The 21,072-nt window shown below is 39.9% G+C and overlaps 1 protein-coding gene across 1 annotated transcript; it reads left to right on the top strand.

Moving 5' to 3' along the window:
- The first annotated feature begins 531 nt into the window (after positions 1 to 531).
- On the top strand, positions 532 to 19,816 carry SCCPDH (saccharopine dehydrogenase (putative)). Its single transcript, XM_060753939.2, has 12 exons — positions 532 to 813; positions 5,674 to 5,786; positions 6,269 to 6,349; positions 7,149 to 7,278; positions 8,453 to 8,502; positions 9,220 to 9,350; positions 12,188 to 12,305; positions 14,615 to 14,734; positions 14,816 to 14,872; positions 15,614 to 15,725; positions 17,922 to 18,003; positions 18,684 to 19,816. Exons 1-12 carry the CDS (start codon positions 624 to 626, stop codon positions 18,787 to 18,789), a joined length of 1,290 nt encoding a protein of 429 aa, XP_060609922.2. The 5' UTR covers positions 532 to 623; the 3' UTR covers positions 18,790 to 19,816.
- The last annotated feature ends 1,256 nt before the right edge of the window (positions 19,817 to 21,072 follow it).

Here is a 21,072-nt window from a genome sequence, read left to right as displayed (position 1 = left end):
GAGTGATGGTCACTCCTTGTGTTGAGAGACGTTTTGTTACCAAATTTGGTGTGATTTCCTTCATTGGTTCTTTTGTTTTTATGGTACTCATTATGCCCAGAGCATTTATATATATATAGATTACTTGACATACGTTACTTGACACAACACTACGTATTTTCAAAAACGTGTGTAAAATTACCTTCAGGACAATGAATGCAAGAAGCATACGAAACATACATGCGTGTTGTGGTGGGCCTCACTCACGTCCATTATGTATCTCTCCTCCCAAATGTCAAAACACTCCTGGCCTCAAACACTTCAGGGAAGGAGGGACAGCGAGCCTGTCAATGCCGTAATATAAACATGGCTTCTCTCTTTCAAGGAGGCCTCGAGCCCCTCCTCGCCTCCTGAGGAAACACGAGGGGCCGCTTTCTCTGAGAGAGCCCTGTCAACAATGAGGGGGAGGGGCTTGTGGGTCACGTGGGCCGCCCGAGGCTGGCGCGAGGCGGGGTCAGGCCCCGCCCCCTGGCCCCTCCCGCGCTCGAGTGCCGTTGAGGCGCTCGGGCCGTTGCGCAGCAGTGCCGCGGGGACTCGGGCCTGCCTCTTCTCAGCGCGCGGACGGGTCCCTTTTTGGCGTTGCCATGGCGACGGGGCGGCCTTTCGAGATGGTGGTCTTCGGGGCCTCGGGCTTCACCGGGCAGTACGTGGTCCAGGAGGTGGCAAGAGTGGCCGCCGAGGAGGAGGAGGCGCGCGGCTCGCTGCGCTGGGCCGTGGCCGGCAGGAGCCGGGAGAAGCTGCAGGCCGTGCTAGAGAAAGCGGCCGCCAAGCTGGGTAAGCCGCGCTCTCTGCTCCCTGGTGCATTCATTCCCCCTCAGAGTCCGCACTGCACTGGGCATGACCACAAGGCCTTCATTCGGTGGACGGCTGTTCCCAACCGTGGAAGCCCCACACACCTGGAGGTCCAAAGGTCGGGAACCGATGAGTCGATGTGGCTTGCCTCTGTCCTGATGTAGGCCCCACCTGCACTGCCATATAATGCAGATTCAGACTCAGGGAGATTAGATTTGCGCCCACCCAGTTCACCTTCCGTAAAGACCTGAAAATTAGATGATCCAGTGTTCCTTTGATTAATCGGTTTCTCAATTGACGTGTCCCTTCTAGCCCTCATTTAATTATCTGGTTTTTCCCCTTGTATTGCACAAGCCCTTGCCCTGCCCCCTTGTGCTCAGCTACTGGTTGTTGGTTGCTGATGTTTTTATGATGTCTTGTATGATTTTTGTTTTAATTTATTGTGATGCAATGTATTTTATTGTGCCATATAAGTACGTCTGCCGGGGACGAGAGCCAGGGCCTTCTCAGTGGTGGCCCCTCGGCTATGGAACGCCCTCCCTAGGGATATCAGATCGGCCCAGGCATGTAGCGGGGGGGGGGGGGTGCTTTAGCCATATTACCCCGAAATTCTCATGGTGGTTCGCGAGAAGACCTTACTGGTGCATTATTTAAACTGTTATGTTTATTCATATCATGATCTGATCACCATACTCAATATATCCCATATGCATGGGGGTATTGGGGTAACGATACAAAAGGTTTGCTAGGGCAGACCCTCTTTCACTCAGACTCAGCCCCCCCCCCCCCGAAACAAACTTAGCCCCCCCCCCCAATCAAAATCCTGGCTAAGGGGCCAGCCCTCTCCCTTTTAACATTTCGGGATAAAGTCAAGACGCGGCTTTTTGAGCAAGCATTTGCAAATGCACAGTAACCAACATAGGAAAATGAAACGACTAGACGATGGACTGGACAATGTTTAAAAAAGGAGATGCTGATGATTTTTGTTTTATTGATTTGTTGTGGTTTTATATTATGTATTAATGTTTTTAATTGTATTTTTGATATTGCATGCATTGAATTGTTGCCTGTAAACCACCTTGAGTCGCCTGCAGGCTGAGAAAGGTAGTATACAAATGCAGTAAATAATAAACAAATAAATAAATAAATAAAATTTGTTGACTGGGTCTGGTTCCCAGGTAAGCCACCCTGAGTCCCTTCAGGGAGATGGTGGCAGGATATAAGAATATAGTTCAAGTTCCTCTTCCTTCTCCTCTTCCGCCTCCTCCTCCTCCTCCTCCTCCTCCTCTTCTTCTGATGCATAGTATTATTAGCATAGCCAGCATGATGTTGTTATTATTATTTATTTCAAATATTTATATCCCATCCTTCTCAACCTCTCCCCCCCCCCCGGGGGGGGGGACTCAGGGCAGCTTACAACCAGCAAGAATTTGATGCCATCACATACAATCAAAAGCAATATACCACAAATTAAACATCGGTTAAAACATTAAAATATCCATTAAAACATTATTAACAACAGTATAACCATATCCAGATCCATTTCAGCACCCAGAGTCCCAGTCCAAGGCCTGTCCATTATCAATTCTCATGAATCATTGTGATTCTTACTGCTAATCTTGCTATCTGAATGCCTGGTCCCAAAGCCATGATTTGAGCTTTTTTCCTAGAGGAGACATGGAGCCAACATAGTTTCACTGAGAAGTGTGTTCCACAGATGGGGGCGCCACCGAGAAGGCCCTGTCTCTCGTCCCCGCCAATTACACTTACGAGGGAGGTGGGATTGAGAGCAGGGCCTCCCCCCATGATCTTAAACTCTGAGGTGGATCAGTTCGATGAAGTTAAACTGCATTATAGGACTCTACGCTGACCATATAATGTAGTTTCAAACTGTATTATATGGCAGTGTAGATGGGGCCTTAACCTCCAATAGTGAATTAACTGGGGGTGCATTTAGATGGACCTTAAGATTCCAGCTTTAGAAGGGGGCAGGAGTTGCTTGTGCAGTCTGATCAGCAGGCAAAGACACCCAGTGGATGTGTTTCCTGAGAAGTGGGTCAGATCCGCAGTGCTGAAGTCTTCCTCTTTTAATGTGATGTCGACGACTTTCATGGCCAGAATCACTGGGTTGCTGAATGGCCATGTTCCAGAAGCATTGTCTCCTGATGTTTCACCCGCATCTATGACAGGAATCCTTAGAGGTTGAGGGGTCTGTTGGAAACTAGGCAAGTGAGGTTTATATATCTGTGGAATGTCCAGAGTGGGAGAAAGAACTCTTGTCCACTCTAACAACTACCATGTCAGACTACAAAGCGAAGCCATTGAAATCCACAAGCATGTGGACAATTTCAACAGAAAGAAAGAAAAACATGAAATTGAACAAAATCTGGCTACCAGTATTAAAAGAACTCTAAAATCAGAACAGTAAATAAAGAGCAACACTCAAAAAGCAAGGGTATTCCAGACAAGAATAAATCAGGGCCAGGTAACAGCTCCCAACAAAGGCTTCCCCAGGCAGCAACCAGCCAGGCTGTCAAGCTGCAAGGCCATTAAATGCTAATCAAGGTGGCCAGTTGCAACATTCACACTTGCCTCAAGCAGACAAGAGTTCTTTCTCCCACCCTGGATATTCCACAGATATATAAATCTCACTTGCCTAGTTTCCAACAGACTCCTCAACCTCTGAGGATGCCTGCTGTAGATGTGGGTGAAACGTCGGGAGAGACTGCTTCTGGAACATTCCCGGAAAACTCACAGCAACCTATTTTGCCTTGCACCTTTTGTGCTATTACAGTGGAGATGGAAAGCTATCCGAGGGCCATGTGGCTTTGATCTCAGCACATCTTGGGTGGATTGACCTCAATATCCTGAGTTCCCTTCTGGGGAAGGAAGGGGGATATGAGAAGAGGGTGCCCAAATCTAATTTATAACGACCCCAAGTCATTTGATTGTAATGACTGCTTTTACCATTCACACTCCTGTTTCAGCTAATATGTCCATGGTGGCAGTGGGAATTTTCCCAGCATACAATGAGATAGGTAACCCTCAGATTACTTCCATAGTTAAGGAAATGAATAACTTGTGTTCTGCTAGATACTTGGTGATATTACTTTGAATAAGGCATTTTGGTCTTCTTGTGTGCCATCAAGCCATTTCAAACTTACCATGATCCTATCACATAGCTTTTTTGAGACAGGATTTGATCAGAGCTGGTTTGTATTTTTTTTCCCTTTGAGGTTGAGACTGTGATTTGTCCAAAAGCACAAGTGAGTTTCCACTCTGAGCAGGAATTCAAACCCTGGTCTCCCAGGTTCCTTGTTCAGCACATTGCCATAGGTTGAAAAAGAAACTCTTATTAACTGCAAGCTTATGAGATAAACAATGGTTGCTTTTTTTTGGTAAAGATCATGACTACCTAGATCAGAGCAGATGATTAATTGTACTTATCCTGCATGGTAGGCGGCTTCCCCTTGTTATCTTTTCCAATTCTATGTTCTGTGATCTATATTATTCAGTATCTTGTTCCTGCTTCGGGGACACCTGCAAGCAGTGACCTTAGACATTTGCTTAAAATGACAGCATGTTGCAAAGCTGCCTTAAAATTAGTACAGATTGAGACTCTTTGTGCTTTTATGAAGCTGGGAAACATTGAACTTGCTGCAAAGCGGTGTTGAATCTTATTTAGCTTCTATTCTTTATAACTGAGGAAGGAGAGAATCCGTTCTTGTAGTTTTGTAATACTGTGCAGTTCTTTTACAGTACAGATGAGTTCCATGTTTTTGCATGAAACTCCCATCCGCCCCACACAACATTTTTGATCATAAGGGATTGTGGAAATTGCCGTCCCAAATATTTAAAGAACCAAAGAGTCCCCTGCATTACAATTGCTGATGTGTGTAAAAGTCATCAATATTTATATAGGGAGCTGAAGCTGAGAAACACAGATTTAGCAGTGAAAGATGAGTGTTGAATCCAGAGCAGGCCTGCTAACATCTGTGCAATGCTGTTTGGGGTCGGATTTTTGACCATAAAGTGTTCAAGGCACCATCATCCTTACTTAGCATGGTCATAGTTATAAACAGCATGCCAACAGCCTACATTCTTATATCATTTTGTTGCAGTGATGTTCAAGTCGTGGTTGAACTATGCAAATTTATTTAGAGACAAACCTGAAATCTGAGGCTGAGAGAGTGAATCTAAGAGTGGGTTTTGTGGTTGAGCATGAAATTGAACCCTGGACTCCAGTCATAGTCCAACACTTAAACCACCTCCCTCCCCCCATTTCTATATATGTAGTTATTTAGGATAAAAGATCCTGAAATTGACCTTGGCATATCTGCAGTTTCACACATTTTTCTATTCATATTCTAGTTTGTTTAAGCCCTCTTAACTATTTTTGTTTGGATTGCAGCTGTTGAATTTTAATTGAGACTTGCAATATTTATTTGCTGGACAGCCTCAGGCCTTCTCATTAATGATTTAATGCTTGTCTTAGTTCTCACGCTATGAGTATAAACTGTCTTGCAAGAACAAAAAAAAGATAAATATTTGCTGCTTCTTTGTTTGCCAAGTTTGCAATGCTATATTTTTGTTTTAACAGTACTGTGTAATTTTTAGAGTTCCTAATCCTCTTTTGTACAAAAAATGTATTAACAAGAAGAGGTGAAATTTGTACCAAGTAAATAATTTACTAGTCATAGAAATTACATTAAAGAATTGAAAATTAGTCTTGATTTGCTTCTCTTTCTCGTATAATAAGATAATGATGGTGGAGCTGTAGTTTGGGCAAATTATTATATAGTGTCAGGGTTCTTTTGTGACATTACATTTCTGAATTTCCAGGAAAAACAGAACTGAAGTCAGAAGTTAGCATAATACTGTGTGATGTCAGTGATCCATCCTCTCTTGCTAATATGGCTAAACAAACAGCTATTGTTCTCAACTGTGTAGGCCCAGTAAGTATTTTCCTCTGTTAAAAAAAAGATAAAATAATTTTATGCTGCAGCAGTCTTTTTAGAAATGACGTTTCCATAGTATATTGTTCTTCTTGTGTGCCTTCTGACCTTTTGCCTTTGCATTACTATATCCTAAGATAAAGCATTTCTGTTTATTTGTTGTTTTAGATTTCAAAACATAAACTTTAAAAAAATAGTTAAACCAAAAAGTTTTTTGAGTGAGTACATTAAAAGGACAACTCTGCTGTTTAATGGACTGAAGCTGAGATTAAGCTTAATTGATTAAAATTCACATAATCAGCTAATTTTTTTAAAAGAATTTGGTTAAATCCCAAGTATTATTTATTATTAAATACTTGTACTACTTCCCATATATATTCATATTTCAAAACTGATTAAAATATAAGCAGAAGTGGTAGTTTGCTGAATTTATTAAAGCAGTTTTGTTTAATATAAGTGATGGATTTTATTCATTCTTATAGTACAGGTTTTTTGGAGAACCTGTGGTGAAAGCTTGTGTTGAGAATGGTACAAGCTGCATTGATATTAGCGGAGAACCTCAGGTATGTGGAACTATGAAAGCATGTTATGAACTGTCTGGCATAATGTTTCTTCCTGCTCATCTGATGATAATACAAGAATAATGCCTATTTATTTAAAATTGTATGTTTAGTAATACTACCATGAGATTAGACTCTTTATGGTTTTTGCTGGATATAGAATAGAGTGGGTTTTCCATACAAGAGCTGCATCCTCAATAATATCAGCCTCACCATTCCACCCAACCTTCAGTTTTTCTGTGGGTGCTTTTTGTGGGAGAAGAAATATGTACAAAAAATAATGATCATTTGGAGAAATGTTTAATGCTACTTAATCGTTTTATCTTTCGTCTTATGAAAAGTCTAAGATGTTAGTAATAGCATTATGAAGCATTGGCTCATGTTTTATTTTCATTTGTGTGTGTGTGTGAGAGAGAGAGAGATGGGAGGGTTTTCTACCATTCTAGAAATAAATATGGGACGTTTGTTCTCAGGATGGCATGGAAGAGTAATTCACCACAATTGGGTCAATTGTACTACCAAACTCATCAGGTGACCCACTGATTAAGCCAGTCATGGTGGATCACTCCTCCTGCCATCCCAGAATAAATCTTCACAGTAAGCATTATCTCTCATTATTGAACATAATCATAGATAGGGCCATGCTGTCTTTGAATGTTTGATGGACACAATAATCTTTCAGTATGGGCCATGACCTAATTAATGTGGTACTAGCAATACTAGGTATGAAAATTATTGCCTTGATAATTGAGACAGAGAAGGTTCTATTTTTCAATACAGCATTTTCATATTTCTCTTTCAGTTTCTGGAAGGAATGTATTTGAATTATAATGACAAAGCTGCAGAAAAAGGAGCATATATTGTTGGGAGCTGTGGTTTTGATTCTATTCCTGCAGATATGGGAGTATTATATACCAAAAACAGTTTGAAAGGTGACCATTTTGCTTTATTACTACTTTGATACCTCTCAAGGAAATTGTACTACTTATGGCTTGTAATACATTTGGGAATCTCTATGTAATCAAGAGTTTAGCACCTACACAAGTTGACTTATCAATTGTGGAAACAGTTCAGAAAAAGAAACATGATGGAACTGGTGTTTCAGCAAAGTAACACAGTGGCTTTGCCTCCTGCTTTTGCTAGTGCCAGGGCCGTAGCGAGAAAAAAAATTCGGGGAGGGTTGAAAATTTCGGGGGGGGGGGGATTGTGTGTGAACATTTCGGGGGGGGGGGGTTCACGCTGAAGCAAAGAGCACAGTAGGGGGCGGACCAGCCTTCAATAGCATTCAGCTCCGCCCCTGTCAACCACCTCCACCAAGTCTGGTTTGGTTGCTTCGCTACATCGGCTATTGGTTGCTACATCAGCTATTGGTTGCTTCGCCAACTTGGTTGCTTCGCTACATCGGCTATTGCTGCAAGTAATGACTGTGTGAATAAATTGTCAATATTTGCTTGAGATAGTACTTGCAGTTCTGGAGGGACTCTTAATTTTTTGCATCTCATAGACTTAGCATGGGGATTTGGTTAACCACTTAAAATTCATGAGTAAACCAGGTTTTTTTTTTAACCTGAAAAATGGGGGGGGGGGGGTTGAACCTCTAACACACACACACACATACCTGGCTACAGGCCTTGCTAGTGCTGATGGATTTTGGTAGTTTCACTGCATGAAGGTGGAAAGTGGGAGTAGGCTAAACTGTTTCAATCTGAGGGAAGCTTTCCAAAATTAAAAGTAAGTTACAGTCTCTTTCCAATTGGGAAGGCCTCATTTTGAGCCTAAGACAAGCATGAAGGCCATCAATTGACAGACTTCAAAGGGTGAGAGGGGACTTTTTATGGGGAGGGATATATAGTGGCAGCTGTAGCTCTTTCAGATTTGGCAAGGCTCCATAAAAAAGATTCCAGCCAAAGCTACAATCTTCTATACACCTAAAAGAAATAAATTCCATTGAATCTGTGAAGACTTACTTCTCAGTAGAAGTTTGGGATTGCATTACTAGCATATATCTTTATTGTGAAAACACTTCCTGTGGCAATATGACTGTCTGAATGGAATTTGTTCAGTTCCTTATAACCATAGATGATAATGAAATCTCTTTCTTTAAAGGTACCTTAACAGCAGTGGAAAGTTTTCTGACTGTTAAATCTGGCCCAGAGGTTAGTTGATCTACTTTGCTAAGCACCTATTCCATATACCAGAGGAATGAATTGTGTGATTTCTAAGACTCCTCCCCATTGGCTATGCAGGCAAGGGCTTATGGGAATTGGATTGTTAAAATAGCTAGAGAGCCACACAGTTCCTATCCCTGATGCAGACATATATAATGAGACCTTTTTAAAGATAATAATTTTAAAGATAATAATTAGCTGCTATGGCAATCTGTGAGTTTTCTTGAATGGCTTTTGAGGTGACAAAAATTGACATTGGCTTGCAGTAGCTCTTCTGAGTGCATGTGCCAAATTTGTAATGTTAATGAAACTCTTGCATAAAGAAACAGTGCTGATATTTATCTCAATGGTAAAATATTTTGAAACAAAAAAAAAATAAATTCAACAGTAACATCAGACTAGGAAGATATATACTGCAGCAAAACATGTTCAGTTCTGCATATTCAAAAGGTTGCAGAACAGTTAAAATTAAGTGAATACTTGTAGAAAAACAAATCCCTTTTATGTTGTTGTTGAGCAGGGGGAGATGAAGTGAGTGTATGGCCAAGTTCAGAAATGGGAACATATGTTTCAGCTGTTTTATAACTCACATTTAGCATGTTTAATTGTAGTAAGATTATTTGCAGCTTTGATAGCTAGTCCTATAGATCCGTTGACATTATTAAGAATATATTAAAAGTATGAATTAACACGATGCTTTGACAGGGTGGCTCTATTCATGAAGGTACCTGGAAATCCATAGTATATGGTCTTGCTGATCAAGAAAATCTGAAAAAAGTTCGGCGCCAAATAGGACATAAATCCATTCCAGTGATTGGAGCAAAACTTCAAAGGAGGTATTAAGATTGCATGTATATTTTGGAGCCCCAAACAGTAGCAATTTAGATGTTACTGTATAGCAACACACTTCAGTCCTGCCAGTGCAGTCAGTTTTGGGAAATGATGAGGGATGCAGTCAGAAACAATATCTAGAGGACCACAAACTCCACATCCCTATTTCAGGGTCCTTTTATTTTCCAACATTTGCATATTACAGAATGATTTTTGAGGATGTGGACAAGATCACTGGAGAAACTAGGGCAACCACATGCATCCTAGACCCCTGCCCATCCTGGCTGCTAAAGGAAGCCAGAGGGGTGTTGGCAGAGTGGTGAAGGTAGTGGTTAATACCTCCCTGCAGGAAGGCAAAATTCCAGCTAGCCTAAAAGAGGCTGTAGTAAAACCGCTGTTGAAAAAACCATCACAACCCCACTCAATTGAACAACTTTCAGCCAGTTTCCAATCTCCCCTTTATGGGCAAAGTCATGGAACGTGTGGTGGCCTCACAAGTGTTCTTGGAGGAAACTGATTGGATCCGGTGCAGTCTGGTTTTAGGCTGGGACATGGAACTGAAACATCCTTAGTCGTCTTAGTAGGGCATAGGGTTACAGCTGTGCTGGATGGGGTTACATATCTTGAGAGTGATCCTGAACTCATCGCTAAGTCTTGAACCCCAGGTTTCAGTGGTGGCCAGGGGAGCTTTTGCACAGTTAAAATTTGTGCATTACTTGCGGACGTACCTTGGGAAGTCTGACTTGGCCATGGTGGTCCGTGGTATTGTTACATTGATAATAGATTACTGCATAGAATCATAGAATCAAAGGGTTGGAGGAGACCTCATGGACCATCCAGTCCAACCCCCTGCCAAGAAGCAGGAACCCCATCCAGCACAGCTGTAACCCTATGCCCTACTAAGACGACTAAGGATGTTTCAGTTCCATGTCCCAGCCTAAAGCCAGACTGCACCGGATCCAATCAGTTTCCTCCAAGAACACTTGTGAGGCCACCACACGTTCCATGACTTTGCCCATAAAGGGGAGATTGGAAACTGGCCGAAAGTTGTTCAACTGAGTGGGGTTGTGATGGTTTTTCAACAGCAGTTTTACTACAGCCTCTTTTAGGCTAGCTGGAATTTTGCCTTCCTGCAGGGAAGTATTAACCACTACCTTCACCACTCTGCCAACCCCCCTCTGGCTTCCTTTAGCAGCCAGGATGGGCAGGGGTCTAGGATGCATGTGGTTGCCCTAGTTTCTCCAGTGATCTTGTCCACATCCTCAAAAATCATTCTGTAATATGCAAATGTTGGAAAATAAAAGGACCCTGAAATAGGGATGTGGAGTTTGTGGTCCTCTAGATATTGTTTCTGACTGCATCCCTCATCATTTCCCAAAACTGACTGCACTGGCAGGACTGAAGTGCAACACGCTCTATATGAGGTTTCCTTTGAAGACTGTTTGGAAGCTTCTGTTGATTTATTGAGATAAATTACCTCTCTCTTATCTCAATACTTCTTAGCACTCCAGCAGCTGCTCAGAAACACAAGGAAAATAAACACACCATACTACTGCAGATCAACTGCAAAGCCTGGAGTGGTTTACTTTCATGCAAAAACTACAAACTACTAACTATTTACAGAAGTAGCAAAACACGTCTATCCACCTAGCTATACATCACTGAAAGCTGGAACCACATGGTTATTTGATTTCTATAGAATCTAAATATGTCACCGGAACACTCTATAAAGTTACGCTCTAGGAATCAAGCACAGCTCTATGCATTTAACTCTTACACTGCATTGTTACATGACACAATATTACAATATTCCATTACATTTAAACCACCATATTCTGACAGCTTCAAGTAGTCCAATGGGCAGCAACCGGGTTGCAGCGTACAGGGAGCACACAACCCCCCAATACGTCATCTCCACTGACTGCCAGTCTGCTATCGAGCACAATTCAAAGTGCTGACTTAAGCCTATAAAGCCCTAAACAGTTCCTGCCCAGCTTATCTGTCTGAACGTATCTCCCTCTATGAACTATTATGGAAGTTAAGATCATAGAATCATAGAGTTGGAAGAGACCTCATGGGCCATTCAGTCCAACCCCCTGCTAAGAAGCAGGAAAATCACATTGAAAGCACCCCTGACAGATGGCCATCCAGCCTCTGCTTAAAAGCCTCCAAAGAAGGAGCCTGCTGAACAGCTCTCACAGTTAGGAAGTTCTTCCTAATGATCAGGTGGGATCCCTTTTCCTGTAAATCATCTGGGGAGGCCCTGCTCCTGATCCCGCCTCTGTTGCAAGTTCCTTCTCAGGACCTTCTCAGCGGTGGCTCCTCAGCTCTGGAACCAATGAATAATTAAGGAACATGTGCAATAACAATTCAGAATAGCTATGGTGTATGATTTCTGGATCATGGGATTTTAATGTTTATACTAGGATGATTTTATGCTTTGCCTGAATGTTGAAATTTTATGTATGTGTTATGTATAATGGTTTTAACTGATTTTAAGTTCATAGTTTTATGTAGTAATTAGTTATTATGATTTCTTTGTGTACTGTATGTTGCCATTGATTTTTTGTCATTAATACATTGTAAATTACCTTGAGTCCCCCCAGGGTGAGAAAGGCAGTATATACATATAGTAAGTAAGTAAGTAAGTAAGTAAATGTCTGAATAGAAGTTTAGTGCCTTCAATATGTAATAACAGTTTTCAAGGCTTTTCCTGAAAGGAAACATGTTGCTGGAATTTATGCCTGTAAAGACTCCTTTGTTTAAAAGATTCCTTTGTTCTTGACATGTGCTGCAAATACATTTTGCTGAATTTTACTTTTCTTGGTTCTATTTCTCACAGAGGTGCAGTGTTTTTTTGTAACGAACTCCAGCAGTATTCCATTCCATTCATGGGAGCAGATGTCTCAGTGGTAAAACGGACTCAGCGCTATTTGCATACACAAGAGGAAGAAACTCCGGTAAGTTTACATGACCATTAATAAAACAAACATTATTCTATTGTGACAAAGGGAATGCACACACTCCTACCTTTCCTGAATGATTTTAAAAATCTGAGTGATTTTTTAATAAACAAGGCTGCCACCACCATGCTAATTCTTTTAAATAACCATATATGCTAAATCACTAGTGATGTTTATGTGGTCCCACTGCTCATGGCTGTCACCACTAGTCTCCTGCCCTGGGGTTTTATAAAAGCCTGGTATGAATGCATTTCCTGCCTCCTGTCTCGTCCGTTCTTGCTGCTGTAGGTGCTGCAGTACTCACCTTGACTGATGATGTCTTGTGCTCGTACTGCTCTTCCAGTTCCTCTTTAGGCAGCAGTACGCTCCTCTCTTCTGGTTCCCAGGTGGCCAAGGAGACCTGAGGGCTGGTAGCAGCAGCACTGGGACAGCTCTGCAACATCACTGCCAGTCTGGGAGCTGGAGGAGAGCAGCACCAAAAGAGCTGGGACCTAGAACAAGAGCCTGAAAATGGGGCCTCACTAGCTGAGGAGATAATGGTGCCCGTTGCAGCTACAACAGATGGCACAGGAGGCTACCTGGGCAAAGGGCGGTTCTCTTTGAGAAGCCTGGAAGAGAAAAAGCATAGTCTGTCCTGGTAATCTAAAAGAAGTTCTGACTCCTCCTGCTTTCTTACATCATGGGAAGGCGACACAAAGAGTTGCTGCTGCCATCATGTTTTTCTCAAGCAAAAATTATGAAAGGCCAGAAGTTGCACCACATACTTAAGAGGAAAATGCCTTCTTTGTCTATGCTAGACAAAGGCTTCAGGCTTAGCATGCTTGTGACCGCACTATGCCATTCCTGTTTTCAATAAAATCTCTGTGTGTGTGTGTGTGTGCGTATGTGATTTAGACTGCAATTCTATGTGTTTTTCTTTGGGAGAAAGTGACATTCAAGCCAGATGCATAGGAATTTACCAGACATTAGTTTATAAACCTCAAGGAAGTCCCCCCCCCCCCCCCAAATGACCTGCCATTTGTGGAAATGTTTGTATCATTCTTTTCAGTGAACAAAACCAAATACATCATACAACTGCATGGTTGTCAGCATTGCACCAGCAACAGTGTCATAACATTTTTTTTAAAATTCCCAAGCTTAAATGTGCTATAATAACAATTTTTTTATTTGCATATTGAGCATTCTTCATGTCACGACTTACAGCATACTTATCTATTTTTAAGCAGTAAATTATTACCCCTTATCACTTCCTAGCACAATGGTGCACTGAGTTATCTAAAATACTTGGGACTCAAAGTGTTTTGGAATTAGGATTTTTTTGGATTTTGGAACATCGGAATCATCAGTCCAGTCCCCCATGTTTACTGGGGTTAGGGGCACAAGACACCCCCCCCCCCCCAAGAAAGTGAAAAGATGTGAATAAAGAAAACTTTTTAACCTGAGAGAACACCTCTTAGATCCTCCAGCTCAATTCTGTGGTCAATCTCCAATAGAATGTTTTCTATAGAATTACATTGGAAGATCTTGATAATAAATCAATGAATAATCAAATCTGCAAGAGTCAAACTACAGATGTGGAAAGATATATATTTCTAGAATATGGGAACCGTCTGAATGTGAAAATCATTTACACTATATACGCATCCATTTTAAATAATTTTAGGCATAAAACAAAGTTTGTGAACTATCAGAAAGCAAAGGTATCACAATCTCAGCCATCCATTTGGACAAATTTGGATTTTGGAATATTTTGAATTCCATAATTCTGGATAAGTGATACTAAATTTGTATTAGTGGTGGACTGGTTCCGTTGTTCATTTAGTTTGTTACAGAGCTGTTTGGTCATGTATAGTAAGTTTAATGTTACCCATGAAGGGCTTATTTCTCAGTGAATGATCACTCTCTAGAATACTTAATCCCATGAGTGACTTGAAAATAAGGCTTGAGTAAGGATTTTATGTTAGTGTACAAAGTATTGACATACTATCTTATTGTCTATGGGTATGCCTTCTCCCTTAGCAACTTGCTCATCTTAAGACCTTACAGGTGGTTTGTTTGGAGATCAAATGAAGTAGTGTTTTAGTGTATCAAATCTCTGTGGCATTCACTGTCAGCTTCAGACAGCACTTTCATATAAGACTGTCACTAAGTCACAAACCACTGATTTACTGATGTTACTGTTCCCATTTTAAATATTTTGATATTTTGTTTTTATACTTGGAACAGTTTTGTAAATACAAGAATGTCTTAGAAATATAATAAACACTAAATTGTGATTTCTGATAAGAACTCTTCCATCTATTCAGGTGCAATATGCTGCTTACGCTACCATTGGCGGTATTGGAAATGTCATTAAGCTGATGTTTGCTGGCCTTCTATTTTTAATGCTTGTGAAGTTCAACTTTGGGAGAAAACTTCTAGTAAAAGTAGGTTTGGTTTGAACATTTCTGAATTTTGATAGCCTTGATATTTCTTTTTTGAAATTAATGGGGATTTTCTTATTTCAGTATCCTGAATTTTTTTCTGGAGGATATATTACAAAAGAAGGACCAACAGAAAAACAGGTAATCAGTACAACACAGTTTGTTAAGATACCATTTGGTTGTATTCAGATTGTATTCATTCCTTATGCATCTGAATAATCCACAAAGAACATGATACTTGATGAAATATGGATCTACCTGAGATGTGTGCACTAGCTTGTATGTCTGCCGATGTACAATTGCTTTATGCATTATGGCTAGGAAAAAAAGTTGTTGCCCAAAGCTTTGACTTGTCCTGTTTATGTAGTTCCTTGCTGAGAAATGTTTCTACAGACTAGGTTTGAAAAAGAATCATTGAAAGGACTAGCAATAAGTAACCTTTTAAAGATTAAGTGAAAACAACCCAATATTTCGATGCTCGAGGACATTGTTGAAGACAAAAATGTAAGATTCTAACCTATGTTGTTTTATGTGGTAAATTCTACTCCATTTTTGCTACCTCATTTTGGTGCTGGAAGGTTTCCTTAAAATATTTCTATACTGCCCTCCTTCCTGTTCAGCTTTCAGTGTATGAGACATTAATCTTTGTTCCTTGACTTAGAAGTCCCACTGTGTTCCTACAAATGTTTGAAATCATGTTAAACATAAGCTACTGTGTCAGGAAAAATAGGGGTGATTTAGGGCTTGCTTTTTTAATGAAAGGACTATTTTTCATACATGTCTTTTTCCACACATTGTACATGAATTGGGCTATGACCTTATGTAAATGGTTCTGTTATTGAGAGCTAACACTGTTTTATTTTCTCTTTTTTAAAACTACAGATGGAAGGGTCATCTTTTGAAATGACATTTTTTGGCCAGGGATACAGTACTGGTAAAGATCCACAGCAAGGAAAACCGGATGTTAAAATATGCACTCGAGTGAAGGGGCCAGGTAGACCACCCATGCCAACAGATTTAATTATGCATACTTTAATACTTTTAATGCTTAACATGCTTGTTGCAAAATGTACGTCTGCTAAAAGCATTTGGCAATCTCATTTGGTAATCAGCTGCTTCTCTTAGACATTAGACTGAGAAGGCAAATGCACTTTTAAAATGTGTTAACAGGAATTCATAATCTTTCCATGAAATCACAACAGAGGTCCAGAATTTCAATGAAACATTTTTCTCCCACTGCAGGAAAATTGAGGTGAAATTTTCACTCCAATAAGGATCATCATTATAAAATAATTCCAGTTTTGAAACTTATGTCTTGCTCAGTTCAGTTAGCCCTCCATATTTGCTAGGGTTTGAGATGCAGAATATGTACAAAAGTGGGAAAGCTACAGATTAAAAAAAACTGATTTTTTAACGTGAGAATATCACTTTAGGAATCTCTAGTTGCTCTAGAGCTACTCTGTTTTGAACTTCCACAATTCCTAACAGCCTACTGGCTGTTAGGAATTCTGGGCGTTGAAGTCCAAAACACCTGGAGGGCCCAAGTTTGCCCATACCCAATCTAGATCCTCCAGCTCAAATCTATGGCAAGAGTTGACCCAGAGTTTCATAGACAGAGCATATTAATCAAATCCCTGAATTATTGGATCTGTAAAAATGAATCCTACAAATCTGGAGGGTTGACTGTATCCCACAAGCAATTTGCCCATCAGTTTCTGCCCAAGATAATTACATTAAAGTAATAGGAAGAAAAGGGCCTTGTCTTCCAAACCACAAATTAAAGGATTGTCTGAATATAGCCTGTGTCATACCAACTTTTTGCTAATTCTCTGACATCTTCTATATCTAATGCTAAAATTATCCAAAGTGTTTTAGAAAAACACACATTTTTGCACAATTGAGATCTCTAATTTAATCAAAGTACACCACCAGCTAACTTTTGGTGAAAGCAATAACCAAAATCAGGAAAACAGAATGAAATACAAATGTTACCTATAATCTTAATAGATATAAACAAAACTCTACTGGTGGAATGAAGCTTTCTTGTCCCCTTTCACAAGAGCCAGGTGACTCTCCAGGCTTTCCATGTGTCATGTCTCAGGTTAAGCTACAGGCTTGAGGTTATGTAAGGGTTAAATGTGGACATTAAGTTCCCATATTAGGATTCTACCACCTTTAATGAAATTTCTTTCATTCCTTAAATGTCTAGCTTTGCACAGTGCAAGGCATTAAAAATTATTCACACTTAGAAATGCTCACTTTTGTTATGTTTGCATTTCCTTGTTAACTGCCCCTTTTCTTTGGATGCCCAAATTATTTTTCTAAGTGCTCAATTGAAGCTTTAAGTTACCATGATGCTAGAAATGTAGAGATTGAAGGAAAATTGTATTTGTGTTGGGAGAGTTTTTATTGGGGGATACCTTCATTCATTAATACCTACAATCTTGCTATTACTGTAAATTTTAAACTGCTTTCAGTGTTTTAGTAAGGAGGTGACACTTATAATTGGTATATAATAATCCAGAAAGGGAAACTCATTAATAGAGTGAGATGTTTTTGGTGAGGTTGGGCCCGGCCTAGAGAAAAGGAACAAATAGAGAATAATAGCTACAAGGTCCGACAGGACATGGAAACGTTCAGATTGGAACTAGGTTATAGGAATTAAAACAAAGAAATCACTTGCACAGGATTCAGGCAGAAACTAGTTTCTTCCATGGAGTCATGATGTAAATAGGGGCAAGGAGTAACTAAAGTTTATAGAATCCAGATTTGAAAGAGACTACAACAGCCATCCAGACCAACCCCATTCTGCCATGCAGGAAAAGCACAAACTACTCCCAACAGATGTCCATCCAGCCTGCTTAAAAGCTTCCTAAAAAGGGAGCTTCAACCACACTCCGAGGCAGAGAATTCCACTGCTGAACAGCTCTCGTGGACAGAAAGTTCTTCCTAATGTTTAAGTGGAATCTCCTTTCCTGTCATTTGAACCCATTGCTCCGAGTCCTAGTCTCCAGGGCAGCAGAAAGCCTGCTCCCTCTTCCTTATGACATCTTTTCAAATATTTAAACAATGTTTAAAGAGATATTTTGTGGCTTCTTGTTTCATTTTCCAGTCATGTTTATAAAAGAAGAGATGAATGTAATAAGAGTTTGATGACTTGTCTTTTGTTTGCTTCACTTGTCTTTTGTAGAGGCTGGCTATGTTGCTACACCCATCGCAATGGTCCAGGCTGGTGTGGCACTTCTGAAGGACAAGAGTTCTCTTCCTAAAACGTAAGTCTTCATTATTTTCTGTGAAATCTCTTATTATTGGGTGGGGTTGAGTGGGGGTTTAACCTACAGGATTATTCTCTCACAGCATGAAAATTAGCTCCAAAGAGATTAATTTCCCTTAAAGTTAAGAGAAGGCTAGAGATACATCATCTATCCATGATAATTGCCTGTGTGATTTAAAATTTGTACCTCTTCCCTCTCTCCCACTTAGTAGATTTACATTGAGCATATGTTATGAGCTGATGTTATGGAGCACTGCTATAGCTCCTTAGAACACATATCAGATTACATTTAATAATTGGAACTGTTCTTTCTGGCTGCTTCTCAGAAAACATACTACTTGTAAATACTACAAAGTATTTGGCAGAGAAATTAAACTCTCATATTTAACTGATTCTTCAAGTCTTTACTGGAGCTTTCTTATCAAGCTCAATTTGTTTTTCAGTTTGCAGTCTTTTTTCTGGCATTCCTATAGAATTCAGAGGCCTTAATTTCTAAATAGACTGGCACTCTCTTCAGTTATATACCATCATTAAGCCTGTATTGCATTTCTTGAATTCATTTACACAACAAATTTGCTACTGTTGGGTTTTACCTGGAAAAAAAATGGTGATAAACCAAATTGTGGTGCTGCTTACATCTCTGGGATGCTAATAAATCGGTATGTGATTGCTTTACAGAGGAGGCGTCTATTCTCCTGGGGCTTTGTTCTCCAAAACAAAACTGATTGACAGACTCAACAAGCATGGGATTGAGTTCTCTGTTATTAGCAAGCCCGAAGTCTGAAAAATCTTCTGAAGAGACAGCATGACCAGGAAACCTTTGTGTAGTTACTTGTAGACCAAAAATAACAACAACAAACATTTTAAAGGGTTGCTAAGTTTAATAAAATATTTGCATTCTAATGACTACATGTTCCATACTATTGTTTGAAAATTACTGAACATTTTAACTGGACATACTGAACATGTTAACACCACATACGTTGAAAAAATACTGTAATAATGAGTAGTGGTAGAACTATACTGCTAGTTTAGGAAAGCTGGAAATGAAACTCATCCAACATCATTTCCAGTTGAAAGTGAGTTCTCACTATGGTAATCTATAATCTTTTCAGGTTTTTAATGTAGTTCTATATAGCACTCTTTTTTGTTGGGATTTGGTAATCTGTTGGTGATTATACTGCAAAATCTGTGCCTTAATTGACCAAATATCTATAGATAGGAGAGGACACTTTTTAAGATGAGTAATACATAGTAGTAAGGTTGCTTGAAGCATTCCTATAGTTTGCATTAAACTTTTGGAGTATGTAATCACACAGGCAGAACTCTGTCCCGCTATAGTTAGCAGAGTATTATACCCAGGATCCCTTTTATCCAGTGTTCCTTCATAGACAAGTCAGCCTGTCTTCCTGATAAGTAAGACTGCAGTCAACTTTTACTTGGGATTAAGTCCTATTGACCACACAATCATATTCAAGTTTAGTCAAATAGTTGATGCTAGATCAAGTTAGATCAAGTTTAGTTGATGCTAAAGGGACAAATTAATTGTGCTTAACGGAAGTTTCATGGGGTATGGCACAATCAGCTCAACTCACTTAACAATGTTTTCCCTATATTAAATGTGGAATAGGGAGGATATTTTTTTTAAAAAATTCTAGCTTTATAACATGAACGCCAGTAGCAAAGGAATATCTGATACTCCAGTGGAGATGATCTCATCAGGGGGAAAAAAGTACTAAAGAGTAAGAGAAAAATGTAGCTGCTGTTACTTACCATTGTTGTTCAATACAATAAAAGGAGGTTGCAAATTCCCTTGGCTTTTGTGTGATTCATGGTGATCACTGTACTAAAGCAGAGCTTCTTAAACTGTGGGTCCTGACCCCAAATGGGCTCCCCTTCACTCAGGCGTGGGCAAACTTTGACACATCAAGTGTTTTGGACTTCAACTCTCACAATTCCTAACAGCCTACTAGCTGTTAGGAATTGTGGGGGCTGAAGTCCAAAACACCTGGAGGGCCAAAGTTTGCCCATGCCCATCTTAGTTCATGCCATGTGGAGGAGGACAAAATAAAGCAGCCAAGCAATGGAGGAGGAGAGGGATAAGGAAAGGCAAAATAAATACATAATGGCGGAAGAGAAGAAGGAACCTTGCCAGCTTCTCAAGGCATTTACTGTTCTTCCTTCATCCCACTGGCACGCCCTTGCAAGAAGGAAATCTGATTATGGGCCTTCTGTATCCACAGACTGGACCATCTATCTTTCTCTCAAACCTTGACTTTGCCATTTCATACAAGGGATATCATTTTGCCATATGCTTGTATATTATGGGAATTGAGCATCTATGGCTTTTGGTATCCACTATGGACCCTGGAACCAAACCCCAGTGATACTGAGGACCACTGAATTTTACTTAAAGGATTTGATTTTTATGTACTTGGAAGTTAGGCATGCCCTAAATATTACTGCTGTTGTGCAATTGGTCCTTGATATCCATGGATTTAACCATCTAATATGAAAGAAGTTTTATTTGTATGCCTATTTCATTTATTGAAAAAATAAAATTATTCAAGCAGGTATTCGGTGAATGACAGAAATATGGAAATAAGGAAGTAGATAAAGACATCCCGGGACTGATGCAAGGTTTAAATGTTTTATGTTGCGTTTGTGATTTCTATTAGAGTTTTATAGTTGTAGTGGTTTTAATCTATTGTCATATGTTGCCAATTTGATATATGATGTTTTATACATATGAGGCATTGAATTTTGCCATTGGTTATGTTGTGAACCGCTTCGAGTCCCTCCATGGGTGAGAAAAGCAGTATACAAATGAAATAAATCATTAAAATAAATAAATATTTTATATACTTATATACCTCAGGGTCACATAAAAAATTCCTGGGCAAAAAAGCCACATTGAAAAAGTTTAAGAAGCCCTGTACTAATGTTCCAATTAGTAATACTGATATGTATATTGCAGTCCATTATGTTAAGTAATATATCATTAGTAGTAGTAGTAGTAGTACGGAGCTCCCAGTCGCACAGTTGGTTAAACCTTTGTGCTGGCAGG

This window comes from Anolis sagrei, chromosome 1 (assembly GCF_037176765.1).
Source record: "Anolis sagrei isolate rAnoSag1 chromosome 1, rAnoSag1.mat, whole genome shotgun sequence".
Taxonomy (NCBI): Eukaryota; Metazoa; Chordata; class Lepidosauria; order Squamata; family Dactyloidae; genus Anolis; species Anolis sagrei.
The sequence above is the reverse complement of the archived record's forward strand: the minus strand, read 5'-3'. Positions and strand labels throughout refer to the sequence as shown.

Coding starts and splice junctions, on each gene's coding strand:
- SCCPDH (XM_060753939.2), top strand. CDS start 624: ATGGCGACGGGGCGGCCTTTCGAGATGGTGGTCTTCGGGGCCTCGGGC. Junction 7,279..8,452: donor TACCAAAAACAGTTTGAAAG/GTGACCATTTTG, acceptor CTTTCTTTAAAG/GTACCTTAACAGCAGTGGAA. Junction 18,004..18,683: donor AAGAGTTCTCTTCCTAAAAC/GTAAGTCTTCAT, acceptor ATTGCTTTACAG/AGGAGGCGTCTATTCTCCTG.